The sequence below is a fragment of the Sminthopsis crassicaudata genome, chromosome 1 (genome assembly GCF_048593235.1).
Source record: "Sminthopsis crassicaudata isolate SCR6 chromosome 1, ASM4859323v1, whole genome shotgun sequence".
In the NCBI taxonomy this organism is placed as follows: Eukaryota; Metazoa; Chordata; class Mammalia; order Dasyuromorphia; family Dasyuridae; genus Sminthopsis; species Sminthopsis crassicaudata.
Window position 1 is genome coordinate 746,165,360 of NC_133617.1, and position 26,916 is coordinate 746,192,275.

At 38.6% G+C, this 26,916-nt stretch overlaps 1 protein-coding gene across 20 annotated transcripts in view; it reads left to right on the forward strand.

The window, feature by feature from the left end:
* Positions 1–26,916, forward strand: part of ERC2 (ELKS/RAB6-interacting/CAST family member 2) — a 993,908-nt gene that overhangs the window by 746,073 nt on the left and 220,919 nt on the right. For all 20 annotated transcript variants that reach the window (XR_012485046.1, XM_074284429.1, XM_074284434.1 and 17 more), the window contains one exon: positions 8,282–8,416. Coding sequence is in view for 19 of the 20 variants with exons in the window: in XM_074284429.1 (XP_074140530.1) it covers positions 8,282–8,416 (135 nt within the window). In the remaining variant the exon portion in view is untranslated. The remainder of the gene's footprint in view (positions 1–8,281; positions 8,417–26,916) is intronic.

Here is a 26,916-nt window from a genome sequence, read left to right on the forward strand (position 1 = left end):
TCAGTGGAAAGTACAGCAACAGAACAATCGAAACTTATTCTGTGGAATGATAATGTCCAAATTTGGCCCCAAAACAGAACAAAGGAAAGGTTGGTCTCCTCATCTCTTTGAAGAGAAAGGAGAGAATAACGCATACAACATCAGACTTAATTCAGAATTTAGTGGTTGGTTTTGCTGAACTTTTCCCCTTTCTTTTTTTTTCCTTTTTTTCCTTTTTGTTATTTTAAGAAATGGTTCTCTGAAGAAAAGAAGGGACAGCGATATAATGTGAAATGTAGTGATGTAAAAATAAAAGAAATCAATACTAATATATTATGAAAAAAAGATGGCAGAGGATGTTCAACTTAAAACTCTTTTTAAAAAATTTATCAAAGAAGGGTGACTCGTCAGATCTATTTATATATGGGAGAAAGAGCACCCCTTTATCCTATCAGGATGTGGCTGTCACCATTTTTAGGAGCCCTGTAAAGTCAAGATAAATTAAAAAGGTCAAGACTAGCAGCTAACACTGTCATTTTTCATCTCGGTTTCACACTCTCCAACTCCAGCACAGACTAATCAAAGGAGCCCCCTTTAAGTAACAATCACCCCGTCTACATTTCACCCAGATTGCTTATTCACAGGGAAGAAGTGGTTTATTTATATTTCAGCACCAAATTGGGAAGATGACATCATTCATTTACAGTCCTTAGCCCATGACACGTCTAATCTCTCACACCTCATTAGGGGAGACACTTCAGGATGGCCCAGAGCATCTTGTTTAACTGGTGCATTCTTTTATGGAATCGAGTTCAAAGGTAGGAAACTTTAGGCCGCTTGTGAGTAAAAACAATAATCTCATAAAACATCGGGAGCTTCCCCAAAGGATAACAGCATTGTGATGTTTACAATAACAGCATTATTATTTGTTCATTTGTTCTCCATCATTCATTCTTTGGAGAGTTCTTTCGTCTCTGGGCCAAAGTATATCTCATTCTTCCTCTCATGCTCTTCCCTGTGTGTGTCTGTTGCTAAAAGGACCAATTATAGACTGATTTTTTCACTGGTTCAAAAATACAGGCTCCTGACAATACTTGGATCATAGGTGTGAAAAATGAATTTCAGAAACCCATGTTCAAGGTAAGGTCAGGAAAAGGGGAAGCAGCTTTGTCCTTTGTCTGCCACAGACAGCTCCAATGGACCTGCACTTTCTCAGCAGAAATAACTTGTCCGCTGGGTTTTCTGACACTTCAAGTGGACAAGGGGAAGATGGAAATACCATCAACTGCCAAAAATCTTTTTATTTCATTTTTAATGTTTTCTCTGTTTTTATTGCTTTAATATTCACAAGGCAACTTTATCATTTGGGGGGGGGGGTTAACATTCACCCTGGGACCTTTCAAATATTGTACATGTTTTAAAGCATCGAATGAGTAAATAGTGGGACATCCCTGGGTGGATAGGCCTGGAAAGGAAAGTGTTTGGAAAACTTGGCAGGATGTAAGGAAGAAATGGGAAGGAACATTTCCACCTGCCTAACGGGATGAATTCTTGGAGGTGTCATAAATGAGAAGGAAAATCGAGTTCATGCACACACACCTGGCCAGGACCAGTGGGATCCCCCAGCCCCAAGTTCTCTTGCTTCACTCCAGGATAAGTCGCTTCTGCCTCTGGGCCTACATTTTCACATAGTAAGGATAATGGATGGATGATGGGCAGTCAGGGCTCAAATTCTCAATCTAAACCCCTTAGATTGTGAGCTCCTTGAAGACAAGTCTTTGAATTACTAGGGCTTGGTACAATGTCTGACACAGCGTGAGAACTTAATTAATACTTATTGCCTAAATGACTGGGAACTTCTTGGTGATAAGAGCTCTCCAGGAATATGGAGAAGACTTTCAAGAAGAAGATAATGAGATATTCATTGTGGGAGAGCCTGTTTTCCAGGGACTTTCCACAAAAATAGAGATTACAGTGCCTCCAGATGACACCAGAAGCTAATTTGTACTATGTGCTAAACATTTAATAAATATTATGGCATCCTCACAATACTGTCGGGAGGTGGGTGCTGTGCTTATTGCCCCCCATGTGACAAATAGCCGTGAAGACTTGCCCATGTTCTTATGAATTCAAAAGTATCTAAGGCTGGATTTGAACTTAGGTCTACTGGATAGATGTCAGATAGCTGCCCAGAAGATGAGGGAAAAAGAGGATGTCTCTAGAATTATAAAAATGGTTAATTAATCAGAAAAGGAAAACAAGCTGGGTAAATAAACAAGAAGAAGAAAAAATCCTCTTATAGTGAATAATTTTTTATTAAATAAACTTAAAGAGGGGACATTCAGAAAGAAGGGGAAAAAATAACTACAACATAAATAGCTATCTAAGGTTCGAACTTTTATAAAGCACATCAAGTAAACCAACATTCATTAAGCATTTACTTATGGTGTGCTAGGGGACACAGAGACAAACAGGAAAAGGAGCTTAATGGGAGAAAACCATGTGTAAAAATAAGAACAAAAGTAGGGGAGGAAGGAAGAATGAAGGTACTTTATGGAGGAGGATGGTAGAAAAAGTAGAGCCCAAAGTGGAATTAAGATATGGCCAACCTGGGTCTCTACCATAGAAAGTAGTCTCATTGAGGAACCAATCAGAGGAACCAGCAAGGTTAGGAAATACTTTCAGTGTGTGAGGTTCATTGCTGAAGAGAGTTTTTGGGATGAAAATATTTCTTGGACATTGTAGGCAAAGACCAAGAGAGACAGGACTGTTGCATGGAGAGAATATTTGGTAGTAGTAATGGTGATAATAGTAGTAGCAGTAGCAGTAGCAGTAGTAGTAGTAGTAGTAGTAGTAGTAGTAGTAGTAGTAGTAGTAGTAGTAGTAGTAGTAGGAAATAGTAGTAGTAGTAGTAGTAGTAGTAGTAGTAGTAGTAGTAGTAGTAGTAGTAGTAGTAGTAGTAACAGCAGCAGCAAAAATAGGAGGAGGAAGAGAAAGGGGAGGAATAGCAATATTACTATTAGTATTAATAGCAGCAGCAATATTAATAGTAGGAGAAAGACTTATGATAAATAGTAAATGATTATATACTAATATTAATTGCAATTAATAATGATGATAGTGATGGCTATAATGATGATGATTCTGATGACTTCTAAGGAGGAATAAATGTGACCCAAAATAAAGTTCAGCCTTAGAGAGGCATTGTGATCCATAGAACAAAGAGCTAACCATGGAATCAGTGAGAAGCAACTTCAAGGGCAGTTTCTGAAGCATTCTGGCTGCAGCTTCTTGAGGTTTCAGGCAAAAACACTAAGAAAAATGTGCAGCTGGAATCAGTAAAGAGATTCTCCTTATCATAATATTACACACACACACACACACGCACACACACACACACACACAAGAAAGTCCCTATCCTGACATTTGAAAAAGAAGTCCATTGTCCCAAAAACAGGATTAAGAGAAAATTATGATGAAATTTAATGACTTGGAGATAATCCCAGAAAATAAAAGTCAAAGCCAAGCTAGTGGAATAAGCATTGGGAAATTAGGAAATAAAGGAAACTACTGGCTTTGAGGTCTTCATCACTCCAGGAGCAAAGAGAAGGGGCAAAGGCCAGGGCCTGTTAAGTCACCTGTAAAATGGGGATAAGCACCTACTCCTCAGAGATGTGAGGATTAAATGAGACAAAAGAAACAGAACACTGTGCAATATTTAAAATCCTATATAAATACTAGGTATTATAATTGTTGCTATTGTTATTATTAATCAATGGATTACCTACTCTGAAAAAAATAAGAAAATGTCATCACTGAATTTCAGGAAATTGGACTAGAAAGTTCTAAGAATTATTAAGATTAAAGGACAAATTAGGAGGCTGTGTGGGTTAGTGGACAGAGAGCTAGCCTTGGAATCAAGAAGGGCTGAGTCTAATCTAATACCTATTGATTATGTGATCCTGCACAAGTCACTTAAATTCTCAGCAACCAGGCAACTCTATTTAAGGCAATCAGTAATAATAGAGCAGCTTCTGAATTGTCAACTTCATTACCAAGAGCTCCCTACATATCACATCACAAAAGGAGCAGGAGGAAGGGCAGGAAACAGAATCCAATGCAGGCAGTGAAGAATATTAGACTGAACTTGCCCAAACAATGGGCTCATTCCTAAACTGCACCAATAAGTAGATAATTATATCAACTTCTAAGAAGAGCTCTACCTATCCAGGAACACTTATTCAAAGCTCAAAAGATGATTCATCCAAGACAAAAGAGGAAAAATGATCATGTTGCAATAATGAATATTAAAGGAAATTTGTTGGCATCCCAACACGATCTGGTTGGATAAACTAATTATAATATCTTAAGGCAAAAAAAAATAATTCTCAAGAACTTGTCCAAGAGTTCCTGCAGAAATCAAATCCCCTTCAGGTCTTTGCTTTCAACAATTAAAGGAATCATGATCCATCTAAGGCCTTCACATTCAGATCGTAAATTCAGCAATGTTGACTACTGAATGAACTTTTAAAACTCACTGAATAGAGTGAAAACACACACATACACACACACACACAACAAACAAACAAACAAACAAACAAAAAACCTTGATTTGGAGGGAGGAAAACCCGAGTTCAAATCCAGCTTCAGACATGTAATAGCTCTTCAACTCTTAAGTCACTTAGCTTCTCTCTGTTATAGTTTCCTCATCTGATAAATGAAGATAATAGTAGCATCTACCTCCCAGGATTATAATGAAGGTCAAATGAGGAAATAAATGTCAAGTGCTTTGTCCACCTTAAAGCTTTATGTATATATCTTAGATGTTATGGTTAATTATGGTTGCTACATGAGTTTAGCCAACAACTGAATCTCCATTATCCCAAGAGGTAAAGTAGCAGAATGGGTCGGGATCTCAGAATGGCTGAAGTGAATGGAAGAACTAGAATTAGTAGAAATGGATCTCAAGGCAATAGTGACCTGAATTCCATTAACGAATTTCTCATGGCCCCCTTAACTTTTGGGTAAAAACAAGTTAGCAACAAGAATCCTTTGATTGGTAAGCAGAAGTGCCCAAACTCGCTTGGGTTGTGTGGCTAAATGAAAGTTTGGATAACATCAGTCATGAAAAAATGCACTGGAGAGGAAGGGGAGTATGGTCATTCCAGAGTAATCCACCTACACAGGAAAAGGGAGTTAGGGTAGAATAAAACCATTGAAAAATGGAGTGAGGTAATAGTACAAATCAGGAACTGTATTTACATGTATGTGTGTGTAGGTGTATAAGGGGAGAGAATGTCAGGCTGGCTGATGCATGGCTGTTGGTGTATAATAATGAGGAAAATATCAGAGAAGAGGGGAAATTTCTAAGCTAAAAAATCTAATATTTGAATCTGTAGAATCCATTCATGTATAAACATAGGAGTCATTCCCCATTGGGGAAAAAAAAATCCACAATCTCTGCTAATCAGAGGATTTCAAGTTCAAAGTCAGTCATAAGATTATTAAACATTTAATAAATGACTACTATGTGCTGGGCCAAACACTGGATATAATGGAAGACAAAAAAGAGCATCTGCTTTCTGGGAGATCATCGGGTGGGAAACTGCCAAGTTCATATCTTATTTCTACCAAATGGGGCAAAGAAAGTAAAAGTCTAAGTAATTCAGTGCTGACAGAGCTATGGTGCTGTGGACTATTTGTAAAAGTTATAGAAATGATATTAACCAGTTCAGGAAATATTCATAGCGTATGATTCACAAAAATTTTTGCCTTTAAATATTATAATTAGTTTATCTAGGCAAATCATGTTGGGAGGCCACCAAATTTACTTTAATTCTCATTATTGCAACATGATTATTTTTCCTCTCTTTTGTCTTGGATGAATCATCTTTTGAGCTTTGAATAAGTGTTCCTGGATAGGTAGGGCTCTTCTTAGAAGTTGATATAATTATCTACTTATTGGTACAGTTTAGGAATGAATCACATGTGGCACCATGACTTTAGAAAATGTTGACAGTAAGATATATTTATACGAGGAGGAGGAAGGGAAAAGGGCCTCTTGGGAGCATAATGAGTCAGTCCTCTGCACTGGGGCATCTTCAAGGTAAGAAGGTTGTGTGGTACTCTTTGGTCTATTATTGGAATTTTTTTTTGGTATTTTTTTGTATAGGTGTTAAGCCCTTAGACCACCTGGTAAAACCTTTAGGCTCCTTCTCAGAATAATGGCTTTTGATAAACCAAAATGCAAAGGAATCTATTCCATTTAAATATGGTTATTGTGTTACTGTATCAATGGATCCCAGGTTAAGAACGTCTGTAAGAGATGGGACTGAAACTCTGAAATTCTGTGATTTTCTGAAGATGAAGAAAGCAATTACTTCCCATCTTCCTCCCCTAAGTGTCAAGAAGAGGACAAAAATGATATTGCATATTGCGAGGTCCTGGTTAGTGAGAATAATGAATTCTCTGAAGTGGTCATATTATTTGAATTCGTACTGCATATTTCCATTGGCCTGGAACCAATTACCATATTTTACTTAATTATAACTTCAAAGAGTTTAAATTCAAAGACATGCAACCACTTTACATGATTCATTATTCACACTAATAGGAACCTGGCTGTATTTATATGGTAAGAACTTTGATAGGGTAGGAAACAAATTTATGACATCCAATTTTTTTTCTTTACTGAGGCATCCATCTAGGTGGTGTAGTGTATTTATAAAGTAATGGATCTGGCTAGAGTCAGGAAGACCTGAGTTCAGATACTTACTATCTGTGTGACCCTGGGCAAGTCACTTAACCCTGTCTGCCTCAGTTTCCTCAGCTGTAAAACTGCAAAAATATTGGGGACCATAACCTAAAGTTGTTGACTCAAATGAGATAATATTTCTAAAACACATAGCCCAGTGCCCAGCACAAAGTAGATTCTATATAAATGTTAGTTATCATCATTTTGATTGTTATTACTTTTTGGTTATTATTATTACTCTTAAAGCTGAAAGTGCCACACAAATGTGAGTAATTAAAATTTTAAATGACTATTAATGATAGTGGATTTTGGCTTCAAAGGAACAGTGTCTAAATCCCTGACCTGAATTCTGCTGAACTAGCAATGGCTTGCTACAATGCCTAATCCCCATCTCAGGGTTATTATGGGAAATCATGGAGCTTAAAATCTTGAGTGATTCTGGCAAGGGGATTCATTATAAGGATAAATAGGTAGCGCAGTGATTACAGCATCAGAGCTGGAGTCAAGATGAGTCTTCCTGAGTTCAGATTTGGCTTCAGATATACACTATCTGTGTGACTTTGAGTGAGTCACTTAACCCTACTTGCCTCAGTTTCCTCATCTGTAAAAAGGGCTGGAGAAGGAAATGGCGAACCATTCTGGTATCTTTGCCAAGAAAACCCCAAATAGTATCACAAAGAGTAGCACATGCCTGAAAACAACAATAGCATGAGGATACTTGCTCCCCTTTCAAATTTTTGACTGTGAGCCAACAATAAATTGGTCTCATCTCTTTGGCCTTTAGACACTTCTGAAATTAAAATTTGCCTATTAGGTAAATTCCTCCTTGGATGATTTCCTTTCCAGTGTAATGAGATGATATATAATTTCTTAGCTGATGAAGATAAAAATTTAAGCTGGATGTGAGATAATTGCCTAATATGACAAATTCTGAGATAGAAATAATAGTTGTAGGCCAACCGACTCTCTCTACTTTGCTTCATTCTTTTTATTAATACATATATATTATATTTATGCCTCCCTAATGATCACAAAGGTAATCAGCACAGAATGAATTCTTTCTTTGTCATCTTTGGAAGATGGTCCAGTGATGGCTATGACTTCATGTCCATTGGCTGGATTTTTTCCAAATGCAGTAGTGTTCTCTTTGTTGTCTCATCACCTGATCCTGTTTGTGTGTGTAGTTGTGTGCCTCCTTCTAGTTGTGTGCCTTCATCTCTTGCTCATGGTTGTGAAATGCGACCCTTGGGACTTGAGCACTGCTCCTTCCCTGGAGATATTTTTGTTTGCTGGATAAGATGAAAATATTCCAAAAGGGGCCATGAAAATGGGAGGAATGTCCCATGGAAAAGGAAATTTACAAATAAAGTGCCTTGCTTGGACATGTCACGAACTACTTTCTTGCCTTGATTTCAACTTGACTTGAAGTCAGAACTTGTAAAATGGGGAACCAACAGAGGACTGTAGATACTCTTGCTATTGCCAAGAGTCTGTTTCCGTAGACTTTTCATGGCTGATGGCACTGTTTCCCTTTTCTGTTCCATGCAGACTCAGAACAGAATGAAGTTGATGGCTGACAATTATGACGAAGACCATCACCATTACCATCACCATCACCACCATCACCATCACCGGTCTCCTGGGAGGTCCCAGCATTCCAACCACAGACCCTCTCCAGACCAGGTCAGTTACATCATCCCTTACCTTGAGCATCCCTTTTACCCTTTAGATATTTCAAGATAAAATAAATACTCCTTGAGAAATAATAAACAGCACAAAGTGATATGTTCTTTGAACTGAAACTAATAGCTTTGGTATTTATTTCCATCACTCAGAGAATCTAAATGTTTTCCTTTCTCTTTCCTCTTTGGGTTTTTGTCTTTTATTGTTTAGATTATGCTCCCCCGCACCCCAAACCTTTTTCTCCTTTTTCAAATCCACTCTCCCTGCACCTTTTTGATTCTTCAATATACCACTGATTTGATAACTAAAAGGGAAGGGTCCTTCAGAATGCCCATTTCACCAAGTTTCCAGAGAAGGTAACTTCTTGATAATGTCCAAGAAAATTCCTTGGCAATACAAATGAATTTTGGTGCAAACCAGTGGAACCTTAAGACAGTGATGCTTGATTTTTAGCGGACAGTGTCCAGGATTCCAGTTTATTTCTCCTGGACACTGTGATCTTGATTTGCCAAGCCAAGTGAATGGAAAGTAACATTGTAAAATAAAAGATCTATCAATAAAAACTTTCTTTTAAAAATAAAGGAAAAATAAAGGAAAAAAACTCATCATTTTCAGATTTGCCCCAAGAATGGGGCTTGTATATATTTTTGTTTTTGTTTCCCAATCAGCCATGTTAAAAGCAGAATATCACGACAAGGTCAAAGGAAATGCAAACCAACAATAACATGGCAGATGTTGGCCCCTTTCATTTCATTCTCTATTCTCATGCACTGGAGGCAGCCATAGTATAGTAAGAAATATCATTGACTTTGGACCCTGGAGACTTGGGTTCAAATTCCAACTCCTCTATTTACTAGCTTTGGGACTTTGGACACACTTCTTTCCTAAACCTCCATTTCCTCATTTGCAAAATGGAGGGTCTGCACAAGATTGACTTTAAAGACCCTTGAAACTACTGGATCCTGTAATTCCATGAAATAGATGCATAGACAGCTTTTCAGTAGTTGTGGGGATCAACTGAGCTAATATATGTAAAATAACTTTTGAAAATGTGATGTCATATTAAGATCCATTATTATCAAGTTCATTTTATCTCTATCCTTGGGTGATTATTTTTGGTTTTATTATATCCTTTATTAATTTCCATCATACCATGGTTTACAAACAGGGAATCAATAGATGACTCAAATTACAATCCACAGAAAAGAGCTCGGACCAGTTGACTTGATACTTTAAATAGTAATATCTATTTCTTCTCAGGGCTGATGGGGTCTTTCTATGACCATGATCCCATTCCCAAGAAGCACCCCAGTTCCCCCAATTTGTTATTCATAAAGCTTGATTAAATGATTAATATTCAATAAAAAGGAAATTTATGTAGAATGGAAGCTCTTTAAAAGCAAAAGATAATTTCATATTTCTCTTTACAACTTGCATATAGTAACTAATACATGTTGGATGAATAGAATTGAAGTTTAAAAGTTAAAGGAAGTTGGAAAAAAACGTGAACTCCCACTAAAATTTGAGGAGACTCCTTCCCCCCTCCAACATGGAGGACAATCGTACTTTGGAAAATCCCAGGATATGGGGCAACAGCTCAAGCAGAGAGTTACCTACACAGCTGAAATTTTTAATATATAATAAGTAAGGAAGATACTTTTTGTATAGTTATAAAAATTTAAATCAAATTTAAGTCATATTTTTATGATGAAATCTAATAAGAAAGTGGGAAAAATAATTTTTAAATTAATTAATTTAATAAATTTTTTTAAAAAATTAAATTTATTTAAAATTTTTAATTAATTAATTAAATCTCAGGGTTTTTTGTAGGTATGTGTAAATGCCCATCCTATTCCGTGCTCCTCAAAGTCCATTCTTCCTGAAGGCTGATAGCCATCTCACTCACACTAAAGGTCCGATTTTTTCTATATTTTAGGACCTCTATCCCCATCCCCTCCTTTCACAGTCTTTCTTGAAGACCATAAGACAGTTCATGAATGAGCTACAATATAGAAAGCAGAGACCACCCACCAGAGTCCATTAAAAGGGGATTCCAGCCCCATCAGGTTTACCTGATGAAGGTTATGAAACTCAGTAACCCAGAAAAGGGAGTCGCTATGGCCCATGGGAGCTAAAACTTTTGGACAAGTGGTGGCTAAGAGGTGGAAAAAGTGTGAATTTTCTGCACCTGGGCTAATGGTCAAACTATGATGACAAGAGCAGCCAGTTTGGCAGCAGAATCCAACTCCAGCTCTTCTATCTGTAACCAGTGCAATCTTGGGCAAGACATCTCATTCACTGAGCCTCAGTTTATTCATCTCTAAAATGGGAGGGTCAGATTAGGTGATCTCAAAGGCCCTGAAGTCCACTAATTTTTTCAGAGGTCATGAGCCAATTTGGAAATTTGAGGATGGAGTTAATCCCCCATGACACTGTCTTCTGATATCTGTAGAGTGCCTGCAAAATAAATACAGGATCATGAGCCAATGGTGGGTGGAACTTGGAACTAGGATTCCTGGGTTCAGATTTAGCCTCTGATGTTTACCTGCTGGTTGATCATGGGCAAGTGTCTCAAACCCTCAGCCTCAGTTTTCTTCTTTGTAAAAGGAGGGGGCTGGTCAAAGTGATCATGAAGGACTCTTCTGGCTTGAATTCTCGGATCTCTCTGCACAGGGCCTCTTTTACTGTGATGAGGAGGCTAAATTACATCAGGGCAACTGTTCTTTTAAAGAGGAGACATGTTTTAGTGGCTTGGATTTAGAAGCCCTGAGTTCAAATCTTCCTGCCTCTGACATTTAGTAGGTTTTTAAATAGAGGCAAGTCCCTTACCATCTCTGGGTCCTAGGTGAATTGCTTGTAAAATGAGAGGAAAGGAAGGAGACTAAATGAAGTCTCTTCTAGCTCTAAATCTATATATTAACTCTCTCTATAGATCCTGGATAGCAAACTTTAATGAAACCTTTATTGAATACCTAAATAGGATGATTATAAGGGTGCTGGATTTCAAAAGAACTGCAAAGCCAGTTTTTTCCCCCTTACTTCCTCCCTTTCTTTTTCTTTCTTTCTTTCTTCCTTCTTTTTTTCTTACTTTTTCTGTCCCTCACTTCCTCTCTCCTTCTCTACCTTTTGTTCTCTCTTCTTCTCTCCCTTCTTCTCTTCCTTCCTTTCGCCCTTCCTCCCTCTCTTTCTTTTTTCCCTTCCCTCCTTCCTTCCTTCCTTCCTTCCTTCCTTCCTTCCTTCCTTCCTTCCTTCCTTCCTTCCTTCCTTCCTTCCTTCCTTCCTTCCTTCCTTCCTTCCTTCCTTCCTTCCTTCCTTCCTTCCTTCCTTCCTTCCTTCCTTCCTCTCCTCTTCATTTTGGCTGTCTAATGAAAACTATGGACCCCTTCTCATGATCATATTTTTAAATAATTGAAAGACATGCTGAATTTCAGTGAAGATTTAGTGAGATTAGAGAAGGACACATAGCTCCCAAACAAGTTCATCACCACTCCCTGAAATCTATCCACACATCCTTTCGCTAAACCTGTAGTTTTGATTAACTCAGTGTTCCTATCTGAAATGAATGTATTTTAGTATCTTTATCCTTGTTCCCAAATATAGCAGGATTTGGATGGCTCGGGGATGGATTTGGAGTCAGACAAGCTGCCTTTGAACCAAACTTCTGCTGGTTCTCTCTGTTTCAATTGACCAACAAGCCAATCCTTTGGCTCTTTTGGAGCTTGGTTTCCCCAACTATAAAATGAGGACTTGGACTTGGACAACTTGTACTAAATAGTGACTAAGGATTCCCCTCGATTTAAATCTGTGATCTCATGAGAAATGAATAATGTTCCCCTTTCCCACTTTCCTAGTGACCTCAGCTCCTAAGGAGAGGTCGTCTGCTGAGTGATCAGGGTCACTTCCTCTGATGCCTCAGCTGTCTTGACCCAAGTGAAGCTAGGAATCTCAATTGTTTTCCAGGTTGGAGGAGATCTTAGGAGTTTGTTATTCCAACTTATATCTGGACAGAAGTCCCCTCTATGGAATCCCCTCAGAATGGTTATCTGCTTTCTACATCAATATTTCTAAGAAGGGAAGGTCCCTCCCTACAGAGAGGCCCTTTTCTCCTTAAGATCCCTCCAGGCTTTGAAACATTGGTCCTTCCTCAAGTCTAAGTTTGTTTCTTTGGAACATCCTTTCTTAACTGCTAGCTTAAGAATAAACCCGGAGAGGTGGGTGGGGAGAGGAAAAGCTCTTTTTTCTTTAGATTATCCATTCATATACGTTAGTTCAAGAATAAAACCTGGAAAGGAGGGTGGGGAGTGGGGGAAGTTCTTTTTTCTTTATATTATCCATTGATATATATTAGATGAAGAATAAATCTGGAAAGGAGGGTGGGGAGAGGGGGAAACTCTTTGTTTATGGCTTCCATTCCAAATACAGAATCCATGAATAAAAGAAGCAAAGAAAAGAATATTTGTAGGGGGAGGGAACAAAACAAAACTACAATTCAAAGATTCTAGAAATTTAAAGAAAGGATTGTTTGCTGTTCCTCCCTTCCTCTCTCCATTATTTTCTTCTTTTTTCCCCTTCCTGCCCCTCCTCTTTGCTTTTTAACTCAGGGAAAATTTCATTCAAAGACTATGAGTTTGGAATACTGTCAGGTGAGGGAACAGCCTGACCTGGTCCTGTCAGGAATAAAGAATAGGGCCTGTCTAGTTTTCCAGTAGCATTTCTAATCAGAAGCACGTGTTTTCAGGCACATTTTCCCTCTATCATATTGATGGTGAAAAGCAGGAAGTGAGCCTTCCATCCATTTCCTTAGAAACCTTTTTGAAGCTTCTGACCAGATGATGAGGAGATGCAAATCAGCCTCTCCTCCTTCCCTCCTTCCCTCCCTCCTCCACCCCCACATCTAATCAGATGGATTTGCCGCAAGAGGGTAGAGATATTAGCTCAGGGGATACATTTCAGCCATTTAGGGATCCTTGGTGAACAGGGGCCTGTGTATACATATGTGTATACATGTATACAACTGTATACATGGTTTTATGTTCCTAGGATTCCAGATATAGGAGGGGCAGGGATTCCATGGCCATCCAGTCCAATCCCTTTCATTATGTAGATAAGGAAACTGAGCCCCTGAGTATTTGTGAAGTGAATAGTATTTGTGAAGTAACACTGGAGGCAGGAGTAATAGAACAAGTTTGGAGAAAGTAATACAGAACAAACTGAAGTGCGTAATGTAATTTAATTAATATGTTTTTCAATGACAGTGTTGGGGAAAAGAGAATTAAATTAAATTAGAAATGAGGAACCCCTCCCTGGAATCTAGAAAGGGAAGATGTGTTCTCAGCTAAATGGTTAGAGAAGAAAGAATTCTGATTCTGATCACCCGTGTAATTATAATAATTCAGTATAATGACTTTTAATGCCCGCAGATGAGTGAGGTAGGTGCAGTGGATGGAGCACTGGGCCTGGAGTTAATAAGACTCATCTTCTTGAGTTCAAATCTGACCCCAGATACTTCTTAGCTGTGTGACCCTAAGCAAGTCACTTAACCCTGTTTTCCTCAGTTTCCTCATATGTGAAATGAGCAGGAGAAGGGAATGGCAAAGAACTCTAGTATTTCTGCCACGAAAACCCTCAATAGGGTCATGAAGAGTCAGACATGGCCAAAAAACAACTGAAGAATGCCCACAAACTTTTAAAAAGGTGTAATTCTCTTTCAAGGAGCTTTCTTGCCTGAGTTCTCACTTAAACTTCATATTATCCCTAAGAGGAAGACAGGGGAAGTTGTATAAAGCCCATTTTACAGGTAAGAAAACTGAGCCCCGAAGTGGACAATATGTCAATAAACTGGTTAAGCACCTGTTATGTTCCAGGGGCTGTGCTAAGTGCTGGGGATACAAAGAAAGATTAAAATAAACAGCTCCTACTTTCAAGGAGCTCCTGGTCTAATGGACACAACGTGTAAACAGCTATGGACAAACAAGAAGAGAAAAGATGAATTGTAGATAATATCGGAGGGAAAGACTTGTTTCAGAAGCCAGGACTTGGAGGCAGCCAGGGAAGGCAGGAGCAGGAAGTCAAGCATGGAGACAGATGCCCTGGTGTTCTAGTCAAAGGTCAGCCAGAGCAGGTCAGTGACATTGGAAGAATTGGAAAAGTAAGAGGAGAGGACTAGAAAGGCAGAATTTGGCCACTTTATGAGGGGCACGAAAAACAGGATTTTTTATTTGATCTTAGAAATGATAAAAAGCCACTGAAGTTGATTAAATGGAAGTTGGATGGAATTGGAAGAGGGAAGAAGAGTAGGAGAGAGACAGGGGGGGTGAAAAGGACCAATTTACTCTCTAGGAAGTTCACAATGAAAGCTGAAGGAGCATGGACCACAATGCAGAGACACAAGTCTAGACCAATCACCAGGTGGCTGCAATATTCTGGCTACCATGTAACCTGGTGGCAATGGCAGAACTACTGAGAGAGCTTGGCGATGGATGAGCCAGGGAAAGGGGTGGCAGGGAGAGAGAATGAGGAGTTGGGAATGACATCCAGGATTGAGCCTGAGTAACTGGCAGGATGCTAGTGCCCTCAACAGGAATAGGGGAGTTAGGAAGATGGAGAAAAGGTGAGAAATCATGAGTTCAGTTTGTATCACATTGAGTTAAAACAGGGGTTCTCAAACTACGGCCCACTGAGGACATTTATGCGGCCTGCCGGGTTACAGCAAATGGACTGAGGGGCGGAGACAGAGTGTGAGGTTTTGTTTTTACTCTAGTCCGGCCCTCCAACAGTCTGAGGGACAGTGAACTGGCCCCCTGTTTAAAACGTTTGAGGACCACTGAGTTAAAACATCTAGTTCAAGATGTTTAATTGGCCGTTAACCATGCAAGACTGGAGATCAACAGAGAGATTAGATGGAACAAACAGATCTGAGAGTCTTCTGTATAAAGAGATGAAAGGGCTTACCTGAAGCCACAAAGCTGATCTTTTTTTGTGTCATCCAAAAGCCTATTTTTTCCCCCTTCCACTCCAGTGTATGAGACAAGGGGGTTACTACAAGAAAGGGAAAGACAGACACGACATCTGGAGGTGGAAAGATGGTTTTTCTAGAAATGTCAAAGGAATCATTAATATCAAATGAGCAAAGGAAGCAGGAAGACATCTGCTCACCAAAGGCACTCACCAGCATCATAAAGGAGATTCGGAACAGAGGCCAGTGATATAATGATAGCGTATTCAGATTTCCTTTCTGTAGCAAGGTGGATGGCTAACCCAAAGTCCAAGCTGGAAAGAGATTCCCAGTAGATGATGAGACCCTTCAGATGCTCCTTTTTGTAAATGACACTGTACTAATTGCATCAAATTGTTGAAATTTGCAGATTCTTAAATGATATCCTAGTAACTGAAATAAACATTGATCTAACCATCCATGCATTCAAAATCAAGGGAATGGAAAGAAATCCATTGTCCAGACTATGATATTCTATGAATTGATTTATAAATCAATAAACATTAAGTGCTAACTATGCACCAAGCACTGTGCTAAGCATTGAGGATACAAAAGGAGGCAAAAAAACAGCCTTTGGCTTTGAGAATTTCATAGTCTACAGGGTCTTATCTATCAGGTTACTAATTTACAGAAATAATTATTTAAGTATCTTGGACACAATTTGGAAATGGATAGTGATTTGATTAAAAGGCTGATCAAATATTGAGAATGAAAGATAGTCTTTGGAGATCCTGGTAGCTGTACAATAGCAAGAAACAACAAGGAAAGACTTTCTCTCATCTTGAATTCCCCAAATCTTTAAATCTTTATGAATTTATACAAAGGCAGAGGGATTAGAAAACCTTTGGAGGTTCATGTCGATTTCAGAATATTCATTGATTCTTTATGATAGGGAGTAATATCATTTCTCCACATCATTGTCATTATCAAAGAGATAGTAGTGATTTTATGTAAAGAAACTCAGCATCTTGAAATTCAAGCTTAAGGGGGGGGGAAGCACTGAGAGTAATTAATTAATCTCAATACCAACCTTAAAATATAACTCTGAAATCACAAAATGATCCATGAGTTAGAACACTTTGAAATAAAAATACATGGCTCACTGACCCAAGTCATCTTCACATCACAAAGGAAGAAAAGGATTTTCTAAAACTGCATGACGTTCAGGTTACAAATTTACAGACATTATTTTTTAACAAATAGATCCCAACTCACAGAGCTATTATAAAGATTGTTAATATATACATACTATTAGAATGATTTGCCAATGGATAGAAACTAGTAAATAAGATCCAAGAATAGAACCAAAAGGCCCTTTGTGGGCAACATACACATGAGCTCAAATAACAATAGTTTGACAAAGAAAAGGAGCAGATATGTGAATCAAATGAAGTTGTTTACATAAATGGAAAGGGTCATGATAGTGATGATTGAAGAGTTAGTCATTGCTACTAAATTAAAGAAGGCTAGATTTAAAGGAAAATAGACTGTATTGATAACTACAGATTTTGCAAGATAATAGTAGGCATTATATTTCACTATAGATTATGAAAATTTAGAAACTCATGAATACTAGAAAAACATGATCCAGTGGCCATAATTATCCACCAAAGGCATGCTGTTTATCATCATCATCATCATCATTGTCATCATCATTGCTGGAATTGTTATGGCACTTTACAAATTTTTTTCTTATTCTCACAATAACTCTGGGAAGTAGATGCTATTATTATTCCTATTTACTGACAAGGAAATTGAGTTGAGGCAGTATGTAAACCAATAGATAAGTCTCTGTACTATAAATAAAAATTTCGAAATGTTTTAAGAATCCAAGAAATAAAGAGAACCATAGGATTATCATGGTTAAAGTCACTTCTTATAGATGTACCAGATCATATTGCTCTACCAACATTTGATGTTACTGCATCAAATACTTATAACCTTTACTCTTTGAGGAATGAATAGTACTCCAACTACAGAGACCTAATGGAAATAATCAAAAATATTTGGGAAAAAGAAGGAGTTTTATCTCTGTTATTTTGTTTGCTATTAGAATTGAAATGAAGGTGTTTTCAGTAAGATTACAGAAAATGAGCTGGCCTGCCAGGTCTTTTATTTAGTTATGAAAATCACTCATTTCATCCACCTGCATAAGGATTTAGTAAACACTAAGTATAACAGAATAAGAGTAAGTCATATTAATCACAGAACTCTTTTGTCTGGGAGCCATCAACTCTATAAAGGAGGAGGAAAAGGAGGAAGAGAAAAGGAAAAAAGAGAAGGGAGGAAGAAGGAGAAAAAGGAGGAGGAAAAGGAGGAAGAGGAAAGGAAAAAAGAGAAGAGGGGAAGAAGGAGAAAGAGGAGGAGGAAGAAGAGGAAAAGGAGAAGGTTAGATGAAATGATAAAGTTTCATTACCTGGAATCAGGAAGATTTGAGTTCAAATGTGACCTTAGACCTCAGGGCAAATCTCTAATCTCATGTTTAAAATACAGTTCCTACCATTATCTTACAAAAAAATCTGTATTTATCAATTCAGTTCTTTCAGATCTAGTTTTTCTCATGTATAAAATGAAGATGAAGCAATTAGGTGGTACAGTAGATGGAGCTTGGAATGAGGAAGATCCTGAGTTCAAATGTATTCTCAGCTACTTTGAAAGCATATGACTCTGGGCAAATCACCGATTTCTCTATTCTCTAACATGAGGGGGAGAAAGAAATGGCAACCCACTCTACTATTTTTGCCAAATCCCAAATAGGGTCATGAAAGTCAGACAGGACTGAAAAACAACAAAATGGAGATGATAGAACCCATCACTTAGGATTGCTGTGGGGATGCAGTGAAATGATATTTGTAAATCTTAAAGTGCATCAACAATTATAAGAAGAGGGGACAGATGGGACGGTAGTTACAGAACCAGGCTCAGCATCAGATCAAAGTCCCATCCCTGAGACAGATGCACTATGGGACAATGGCCAACACCTCTCAGGGCTCTGGGAAATTCATGACATATGGAAGTTCCAAAGGAGGCACCAACCTTCACTCCTAGCCAGGAGTTTCTCACATCAATGAAATCATCATTTCTCTATAACATTTACTCACATTTATATAACATATTAAGGGTTCCCAAGCCTGAGATAACATATGTTATCTCAGTGATTTCATTTGAGTAAAACCCAGCATGTTCTTCCTTTTTTCTCTGATGATTTATGTTATGAATTCCGTTAACGAGGATTTAGTGATGATCTCCCAGTACACACCAGAATATAAACATTTCCAGCAGCCCTTCACCTGCAGCTACTTTACAAAGCACTGTCTGTGGCCACTTATATTTTTCACTTTTTCTCACACCTGCTGGTAATCTTTTGTGGGCTTTCCTTTTGCTCTTACTTTAGCTTTAGATTACTAGTAAAGTAGCCCAGCTTCATGGGGGAGGGGGCTAGACAAGGAATGGAGGGTCTCCGTATTTGAATATCCAGATAATGAACTTCACTTTCTCAGCTGCCAGCAGAAGATGGATTCTGAACATCAAGACATAATTCCTGGCTTTTGCTAAGAAAAAAAAAAAGAAAGTAATTATTTCATGTTTTGAGGTTAAATGAATGTGCTATAAATGTATACAGACTGTCCTATGTGTATATATGTATATATCTCTATATGTCAGGCTTGCATAGACTTTTCCACATATGGAAGAATTTCTCAAGATCATGTTTAACTAGGAAATTCTCTTCCTTGCTTCCATGGAGTTCTTGTTTGAGCACACATTGTGTATATGTAAGTTTTTGTGTTTTTTCCATAGAAGAAAAATTAACTGCCCTGTATTGTAGCCAACTCAAGTATATCTCCAGAACAGCTGAAAAAGCAAAGACTTCGCAATCCGCTGAGACAGTAACTTGATAAGCAGAGTTGCATATCTTACACTTTAATATCCATATTCTAAGTGAGATAGTGGGTTCTCCGGCTCACCCTACAAAGGGATTGTAAAGTCTGGCTCTGTGTCTACTCTTACCCCCTTCTTCTTGGAAAAGGGAGTCCACATGGAATGAGGAAGGGACTCCTTCACAAAGATGGCTCTCATTCACAAGAAAGCTCACTGGATGCTTAGAAGATATTAGGGTTAGAGACAAAGCCAGTCTTTAGTTTTGGCCAGATCCTCAAAGGACTCAAAACCATTAAGGAAATAAGAGTTTAGGAGAGCTGGATTCAGATGATGCTTCCGACACTGGATGATCTTGAGCAGATTACATACTGACCTTTAGCACAATTTCCTCTTTTGTAAAGTAAGAATACTAATACAAAGTATTTGTAAAGTAAGAATACTACTACAACCGGTCTGTTGTAAAGAGAAAATCAGATGATGTAAAATATTCTGTAAACTTTAAAGCGGTATAGAAATGCAAGCTTTTTAAAAAATTACTGCTGAGATGTGAAAAGTAAAATAGTGAATACTTGGTCTACATTCAGAAATTCCTCAATTCAAATCCCCCTTTTGACACTTAATGATTATAGAATTAGAGCTGTGATGTAGAAAAGCCTTTGGATTTGTGGTCGGGAGACCTGGATTTGAATCCTACCTTTGTTACTTACTATTTGTCTGACTTAGATCAATTCACTGAGACACTCTGAGTCTGTTTTATCATGTATACAATTACACAGTTGGATTGGAAAACTTCCAAGGTTACTTTCAGCCTAATTCTTTGAATCTGTATTCTAGCCCAAGATTTATCTCATTTTATTCATAAAGAAAAGAGGACTTAGCCAAGTACACAGAGTCAATATCTGGACCCAAGGCTCCTGACCAGATGGTCCAACATTCCTTCCAATCATTTAATTCAATGGTCCTCAAGCTTTTTAAATAGGGGGCCAGGTCACTGTCCCTCAGACTGTGGGAGGGCTGGACTATAGTAAAAACAAAAACTCGCACTCTGTCTCCGCCCCTCAGCCCATTTGCCATAACCCGGCGGGCTGCATCAACGTCCTCAGTGGGCCGTAGTTTGAGAACCCCTGATTTAATTCATCAAACATTTCTTAGCTACCTGCAGTATGTTGAATATGACAAAAAGGAAATGGTCCCTGACTCCAGGAAGCTTACATTCTTTCATGTGAGCCAACATATACATGAGGATATTAGAAAATATATAGAAAATAAATATAAGATCATTTGCCAGGGAGAGGAGGGATCAGGAAAGACACTAGGGAGCAGGAGTTATCTGTGCCATGGATTCCTTTGGACAGTTTGGTGAAGCTGAGTCCCCCCTCTCACAATAATGATCTTCTATATAAAATAAAATACTTAGGATTACAAAGGAAATCAATTATGTTGAAAAGTTTATCCAAAATATTAAAAACAAACAAACAAAATAAAAAGTTCTAGGTCACAGATCACTCTGAATTACTTTTGAAGAAAGCCCAGATTTTAGGGGGCAGAGATGAGGAGATATCAAGATACATTCTAAGTCCGGGTAACCCAAATGCAAAGGCATAAAGATGGAGGATGGGCTGTTCTGTGTGAGGAACAGCAGGATGGGCAGGTTTTCTGGTACGGAAGGATGCGGAATCCCTGACATGGTCATATTATTCTAATATAGCCCAGCATATCCCCATTGTGCTAAAACCAGTTACCATGCTTTACAGGATGAACGTTTCAAGTAGTTCCAATTTAAAGGCATATGATTACTTCAGGGAATTTCTTATTTATAATAATAATAATGATAATAAGCTTGCTATAATATATGGTAACTTTGGAAAGGTAACTTTGGGTAAGGGATATAGTTAAGATTTCCATCTCAATCTTCTGACTCCAAATCCACTCATTTCCCCAATAAGTCTATCAACATTTTAAAAACTCTGTGCTATACTGCCTTCCCTCCCTTGCCAGCTCTGTAACCATGGGCACATCACTTAGTTTCTCTGATTTTTTAAGTCTTTTGTGGTTCAGTCACGTCTCACTTCATGTCCCCATTTGGGTTTTTTTTGGCAAAGATACTTTTCCGTTTCCTTCTCTAGCTCATTTCATAGATGAGGAATCGGACACAAAGAAGGTGAAATGACTTGTCCAGGGTCACACAGCCAATGTCTGAGTCACATTTGAACTCAGGACCTTGAATCTTATTGAACCGCTGAGCTCCTGCTGAATTTTAGAGGGATTGAGAACGGAGTGAAGTCACCAGTCCTTGACATGTCTACCGTGCTAAGCAAGGAGAGAAGACACTTGTAAAATGGCCAGTTTTAAAGTTCAGGACTCAAGCACAGCAGGACCCGCTTTCCTCAGGCCTGCAAAGAATAGATCCCGATAGATCTGGTCAGGAAGCATACAGAGCAACAAGGGGATGTCTGAAGATTTCCAGCCTTCCTGAGTGAAACTGACAAGGGCTATGGGCTTGTGGGTTTCACCGAGTGGGTCACTGATGTGCTTCTGGAGCCACCGAGCCAGAACAGAGAAGGAGCCAGGGGGTCCGAGCCCAAAGAGCCCTCCAGGGGAGCAGCCCCTCATCTAGGCCTAATTCCTCTCCAGGAAGCTTTCTGAGAAGCCCCGTTCAGGTACGTCTTCCGTGTAGGAAGCCAGCCAGGACAGCTTAAGCTCCTCAGCCTCTATTGAGAAAGGATCTGTCCTCAAAGGAGACTTGAGCCAGGGGAGGATTTGGGCATTAGGATAGTTGGGAGACAGGAGTTTTATTTAAAATTTTGGGTTCTTGATCCTCCCTCTCCGCTATAAAGAAAGTCGCAGCACCTGCTTTGCCAGCATTTGAGTTTCATTAAGAGATTTGTCATGGTATCTTTTGAGTCAACAGGGCTTTTCAGACCCATTCCAGGATTCAGGGCTCAGGGACATAACTCATCTTGGCAACTTTGGATGTTTAATTCCTTTTCAACTCGCTCCTTTAATCCTGCAACATTTGTCTAGAAGGCACTGCCGCTCAATCCCCCATTGAAAGGGGGTGGCCAACCTTGAAATGCCTGAGAGCAAAGAAATCCATTGTGGATTGCTCAAGTATGGCGGCTGCTTCTTGCCTCCTCCCCCTTAAATCATACCCTCAGGAGCAGGCTGTGTTTGTGGCCCTTTTATTACCCGCCTAGGAAAAGATTAAAAAATGGTAGTAATGACACAGCAGAAATCTCTCAGAAGGAAAAGGGGAATTTCTGAAGGTCCCTCAGAATGCCATCAGCACCATTGGAGCCATGGGGGCCGACACACCTGGGGAGCGGAAGTCTTTGGGATTCCCATTTGAAGCGCCTTTCATTTCATAGATGGATCAGTGACGAAGTAGAAAAGGAGGGGACCGCAACAGTGTTCTAGTCAACCCTATCCCTCATTTTAGAATTGAGAAAACGGAAGGCCCAGGATATGAGGGGGATTTTGTCAGAGTCACACAGACAGTATAAATAGCCAAGCCACAATTCGAAACTAGGTTTCTAGCAGGTAAAATTTAGGGCTCTATGAACTGGATGAGATTTGTAGTGGTTAATAGTTTGTCACACAGCTAGGAAGGGTCTGTGGAACCCCGATCCTCCTGACTTCCTTCATTGTACCAGGCTGTCTCTGGGATCCAGCTAAAACTAGACTATTGTACCTTATACACTCCATCTCTCACCTCCATGTTGTTTTCACAGGCTGTCCTCCCCAAGCCTGAATAGATCCCCTCTTGCCTCAGTTTCTCAGTATCACCAGCTTCCTTCAAGGCTCAGATCTATCCATCCACCCACCAACTAACTGATCACTAAGCCCTTATTCAGTATCTAAGAAGTACCGGCCTTTGATCTTAGTACTAGAAATGCAAAGACAAACAGAAAAAGGTCTTGCCCTCATAAGACTTACATTGTATCAGAGGAAATAGTATGTATATGTATACATATACATTGTATATGCAGTTGATACTATATATATATGTGTAATTTTTCTCCATATATAATAATAATATATCAATTATCAAGATAATTTAGAGAAAGGTGAAATTAGGATAAACTTCCTAGAAGAGGTCTTTGCCTTACAAACATTGCAGTTGAAGGAAACGTGGAATTTTAAGGGGCCAGAATTAGTCCCCCCCCCAGCAGGGGATTTAGTTACTGGGAAGACAGAGATCAGAGAGAGAGTTTTCTGTGTGAAGAACATCAAATAGGGTAGTTCGGATGGAAGGTTAAGTGGGTGAAGGGGAGTGATGTGTAATAAACTCAGGGAGTTCAGAATGTGATGGGCTTTAAATGTCAGATAGAGGAGTAGGACAGAAGAAGCTTCTGGGGCTCTGGGCAGGGGAAGCACATGGTCAGAACTATGGGTAATAAAATCACCCACATGCCACTTTCTCCTCCAGCCCTCTCCTGATCTCCTTCAACTGGTTGTCTCCCAAATAATTCAGTCTTTATGTTCTTATGTCCCTGTTGCTTCTTCCTGGTAGAGAATGAGCTTCTTACCTTTTTACCTGCTTCTTTGCCTTGAGATAAGTGATTAGTACTTAAAAAATACTTAATAAATGTCTTTGAATGAATAATCGAATGTCTAGATGTCTCCTTGGCAAAACTTCCTCCATTCTGCATCTGAGAAGCAATTACTGCTGCTTTCAGAATTCTGAGATGCTATTCCTCTCTTATAAGCCCCCACTGGTTTGTTCTCCATTAATTCTGACCCCATGAGCTTGCAGAAAATAGATTTACCAAGTAAAAACAGTTGTCAAAACTCATTCCCCATAAATTAATCTATGTACTCACTGTAAACACAGAGGGGTCCTGGGAAGAATAGCCTCAAATACAAAAGTATCAAAGAATATTGTGTAATCTATGGTAGAAGGGCATCTAACACCTCCAAGAGCTTCTCACTCCTTCCCATTTGTGGAACCCTCATGAAGTTCTCCTTAGGTATAACTCTCTGTTGAGTAGGAAGTTTAGTTTTTTTGCTTTAGATTCATGTTCTGCTGTCATTTTAAGATGATTGCCTTTTTGTATTTTTCGGCCTTCTATTGTTATTGGCCACCATTGCTCTACTGCCTCAGATGAACCTCAGCCATTGAGTTCTGGGTCTCAGTGAGATTTCTGAAGGGATCTCAGCATCCCCTAAATTCATAAGATTCCCTAGATACTTATAATTCAGAATAATCATTTGCCAAAGATAAAGAAAGAATAAACATGAAAAGATAGAGGTTGCCATTTGCTCAGCGCTTCCATAGTAGGGTGGGAGATAGAACTGATGCTTATCCCTCACCAGACGCTTGGGAATAGCCCAAAGTTGGCCTTATGGCCACAATGATAACAACCATGAAGATGTGGATCACCTTTATATAGTTATAAATTATACAGTTCTAATTGAGCAACACAAGCCATTTGTTCTTCTATCCCTGCAGCCAATTAGAAGAATTTTTATCATCATATAGAATAATCTCTAACTTGTTAGGTCCAGAAATCAGTTCCCTGCAAATTTCCACGTAGTCATTCAGATTGAAACTCAGCAGGGAATATCTGCAGGACCCTCCAGGACAGGTCCCCACAGGCCAATTCATTCCTGTTACAAATGAATGGATTTCAGCAGATGGAAATGAGGGGGGATGGGGAATGGGAAAGCTAATCTAAGTGTAGGGAATGGTGTGAAAAAAGGCAAGGAGGTGAGGAAAGGTAATGTATGCTTGTGAGAAGGCAAGTACTCCAAATTAGCTACAACATAGAGATCAAGGTAAAGTAGATAAAACTAGGAAGATAAATTAGCCAGATTAGAAGTAGCCTCAGATACTGAGTTAAGGTATTTTCTTTACTTTTTCATTTTCTCCTGGGTTAGTGTAAATTTAACTGTCTATAGAAAGATGAAATGAGGCAAAAAAATGTTCAAATCTTAGAAAATGGAAGAACTAACACTTTTCTACTTTTTTTTTCTTTTTTTACATTCAGTACTATTTGAACACGAGTCCATGTAGAGAGTACAAAGTCAGGAACTTTGTGGAGAGTGGAAGATATAGTCCTTTCTTTTGGGGAACTTAAAATTGAATGGAAATGCTACAGCTGAGCAGAATAGAAGATCATCGCAGTGCTAGGGTCTTCCTCCATATATCCTACATGAGCCCAGCATCTTCCATGAGCAACAGTCTTAACATGTCACTGAACAGAACCCTTGATCAAACACATCCAGGGATGAGGGCTCACTAACTCACTAGGCTTTTTGTAGTGATGCTGGATGGTTATGAAGGTTCCGAAATTGTTCTTGACATCGAGCTGAAAACTGTAGCTTTAAACTTAGTTGCCGCTCCCAGTACTACCACAGAGAATAAATTGCATCTTTTTTTTATTTTATTTATAATTTTTTGACAGTATATATGCATGAGTAATTTTTTATAACATTATCTTTTGCATTCATTTTTCCACATTATCCCCTCCCTCCCTCCACTCCCTCCCCCCATGACAGGCAATCCCATACATTTTACATGTGTTACAATATAACCTAGATACAATATATGTGTGTAAATACCATTTTCTTGTTGCACGTTAAGTATTAGATTTCGAAGGTATAAGTAACCTGGGTAGAGAGACATATTGCGTCGCTTCCACATGCCATCCTTCAGGCTTTTAAAGTCATTCTGAATGCAGTAGGTCTTTCTTTCTCTAGGCTACTTAACTCCAAACACCACCCTCCTTCTTCTTTATATAGAACATGCTTTTAAAAATTTTCTCTCAATTCTCAAAATCCTCCTATTTGGACAGGCTGTTCTCTTGTTAATTTAACCCCCTTACTTTCCCTCCATATTCTATCTATTTAAAATCATTACAAAACTCCCTTCTACAGTCATATGGATCTTCTTAAATGTCATCCTTCCTTGTTTCTTGTTACCTTAACCATCTTACTTTTCCCCCATATTCTATCCATTTTTATATTTTAAAAAATCATCGCAAAACTCCCTTCTACAAGTCATATGGATCTTCTTAAATGTCATCCTTCCTTGTTTCTTGTTACCTTAACCACTTTACTTCCTCCCATATTCTATCCATTTTTATATTTAAAAAAACTCCCTTGTACAGTCATATGAATCTTCTTAAATGTCATCCTTCCTTGTTTCTTATTACTTTAACCATCTTACTTTCCCTCCATATTCTATTCATTTTTATATTTTAAAAATCTTGGAAAATTCCCTTGTATAGTCATATGGATCTTAAATATCACCCCCCTTCATTTCTTGTTACCTTAATCACTTTATTCCCCCCCATATTCTATCCATTTTTATATTTTAAAAAACTCTTCTATAGTCATATGGATCTTCTTAAATGTCATCCTTCCTTGTTTCTTGTTACCTTAACCACTTTACTTCCTCCCATATTCTATCCATTTTTATATTTAAAAAATCATTGGAAAACTCCCTTGTATAGTCATATGGATCTTAAATATCACCCTCCCCATTTCTTGTTACCTTAACCACCTTATTTTCCCCCCATATTCTATCCATTTTTATATTTTAAAAAATCATTGCAAAACTTTCTACAGTCATATAAATCTTCTTAAATGCCATCCTTCCTTGTTTCTTGTTACCTTAACCACT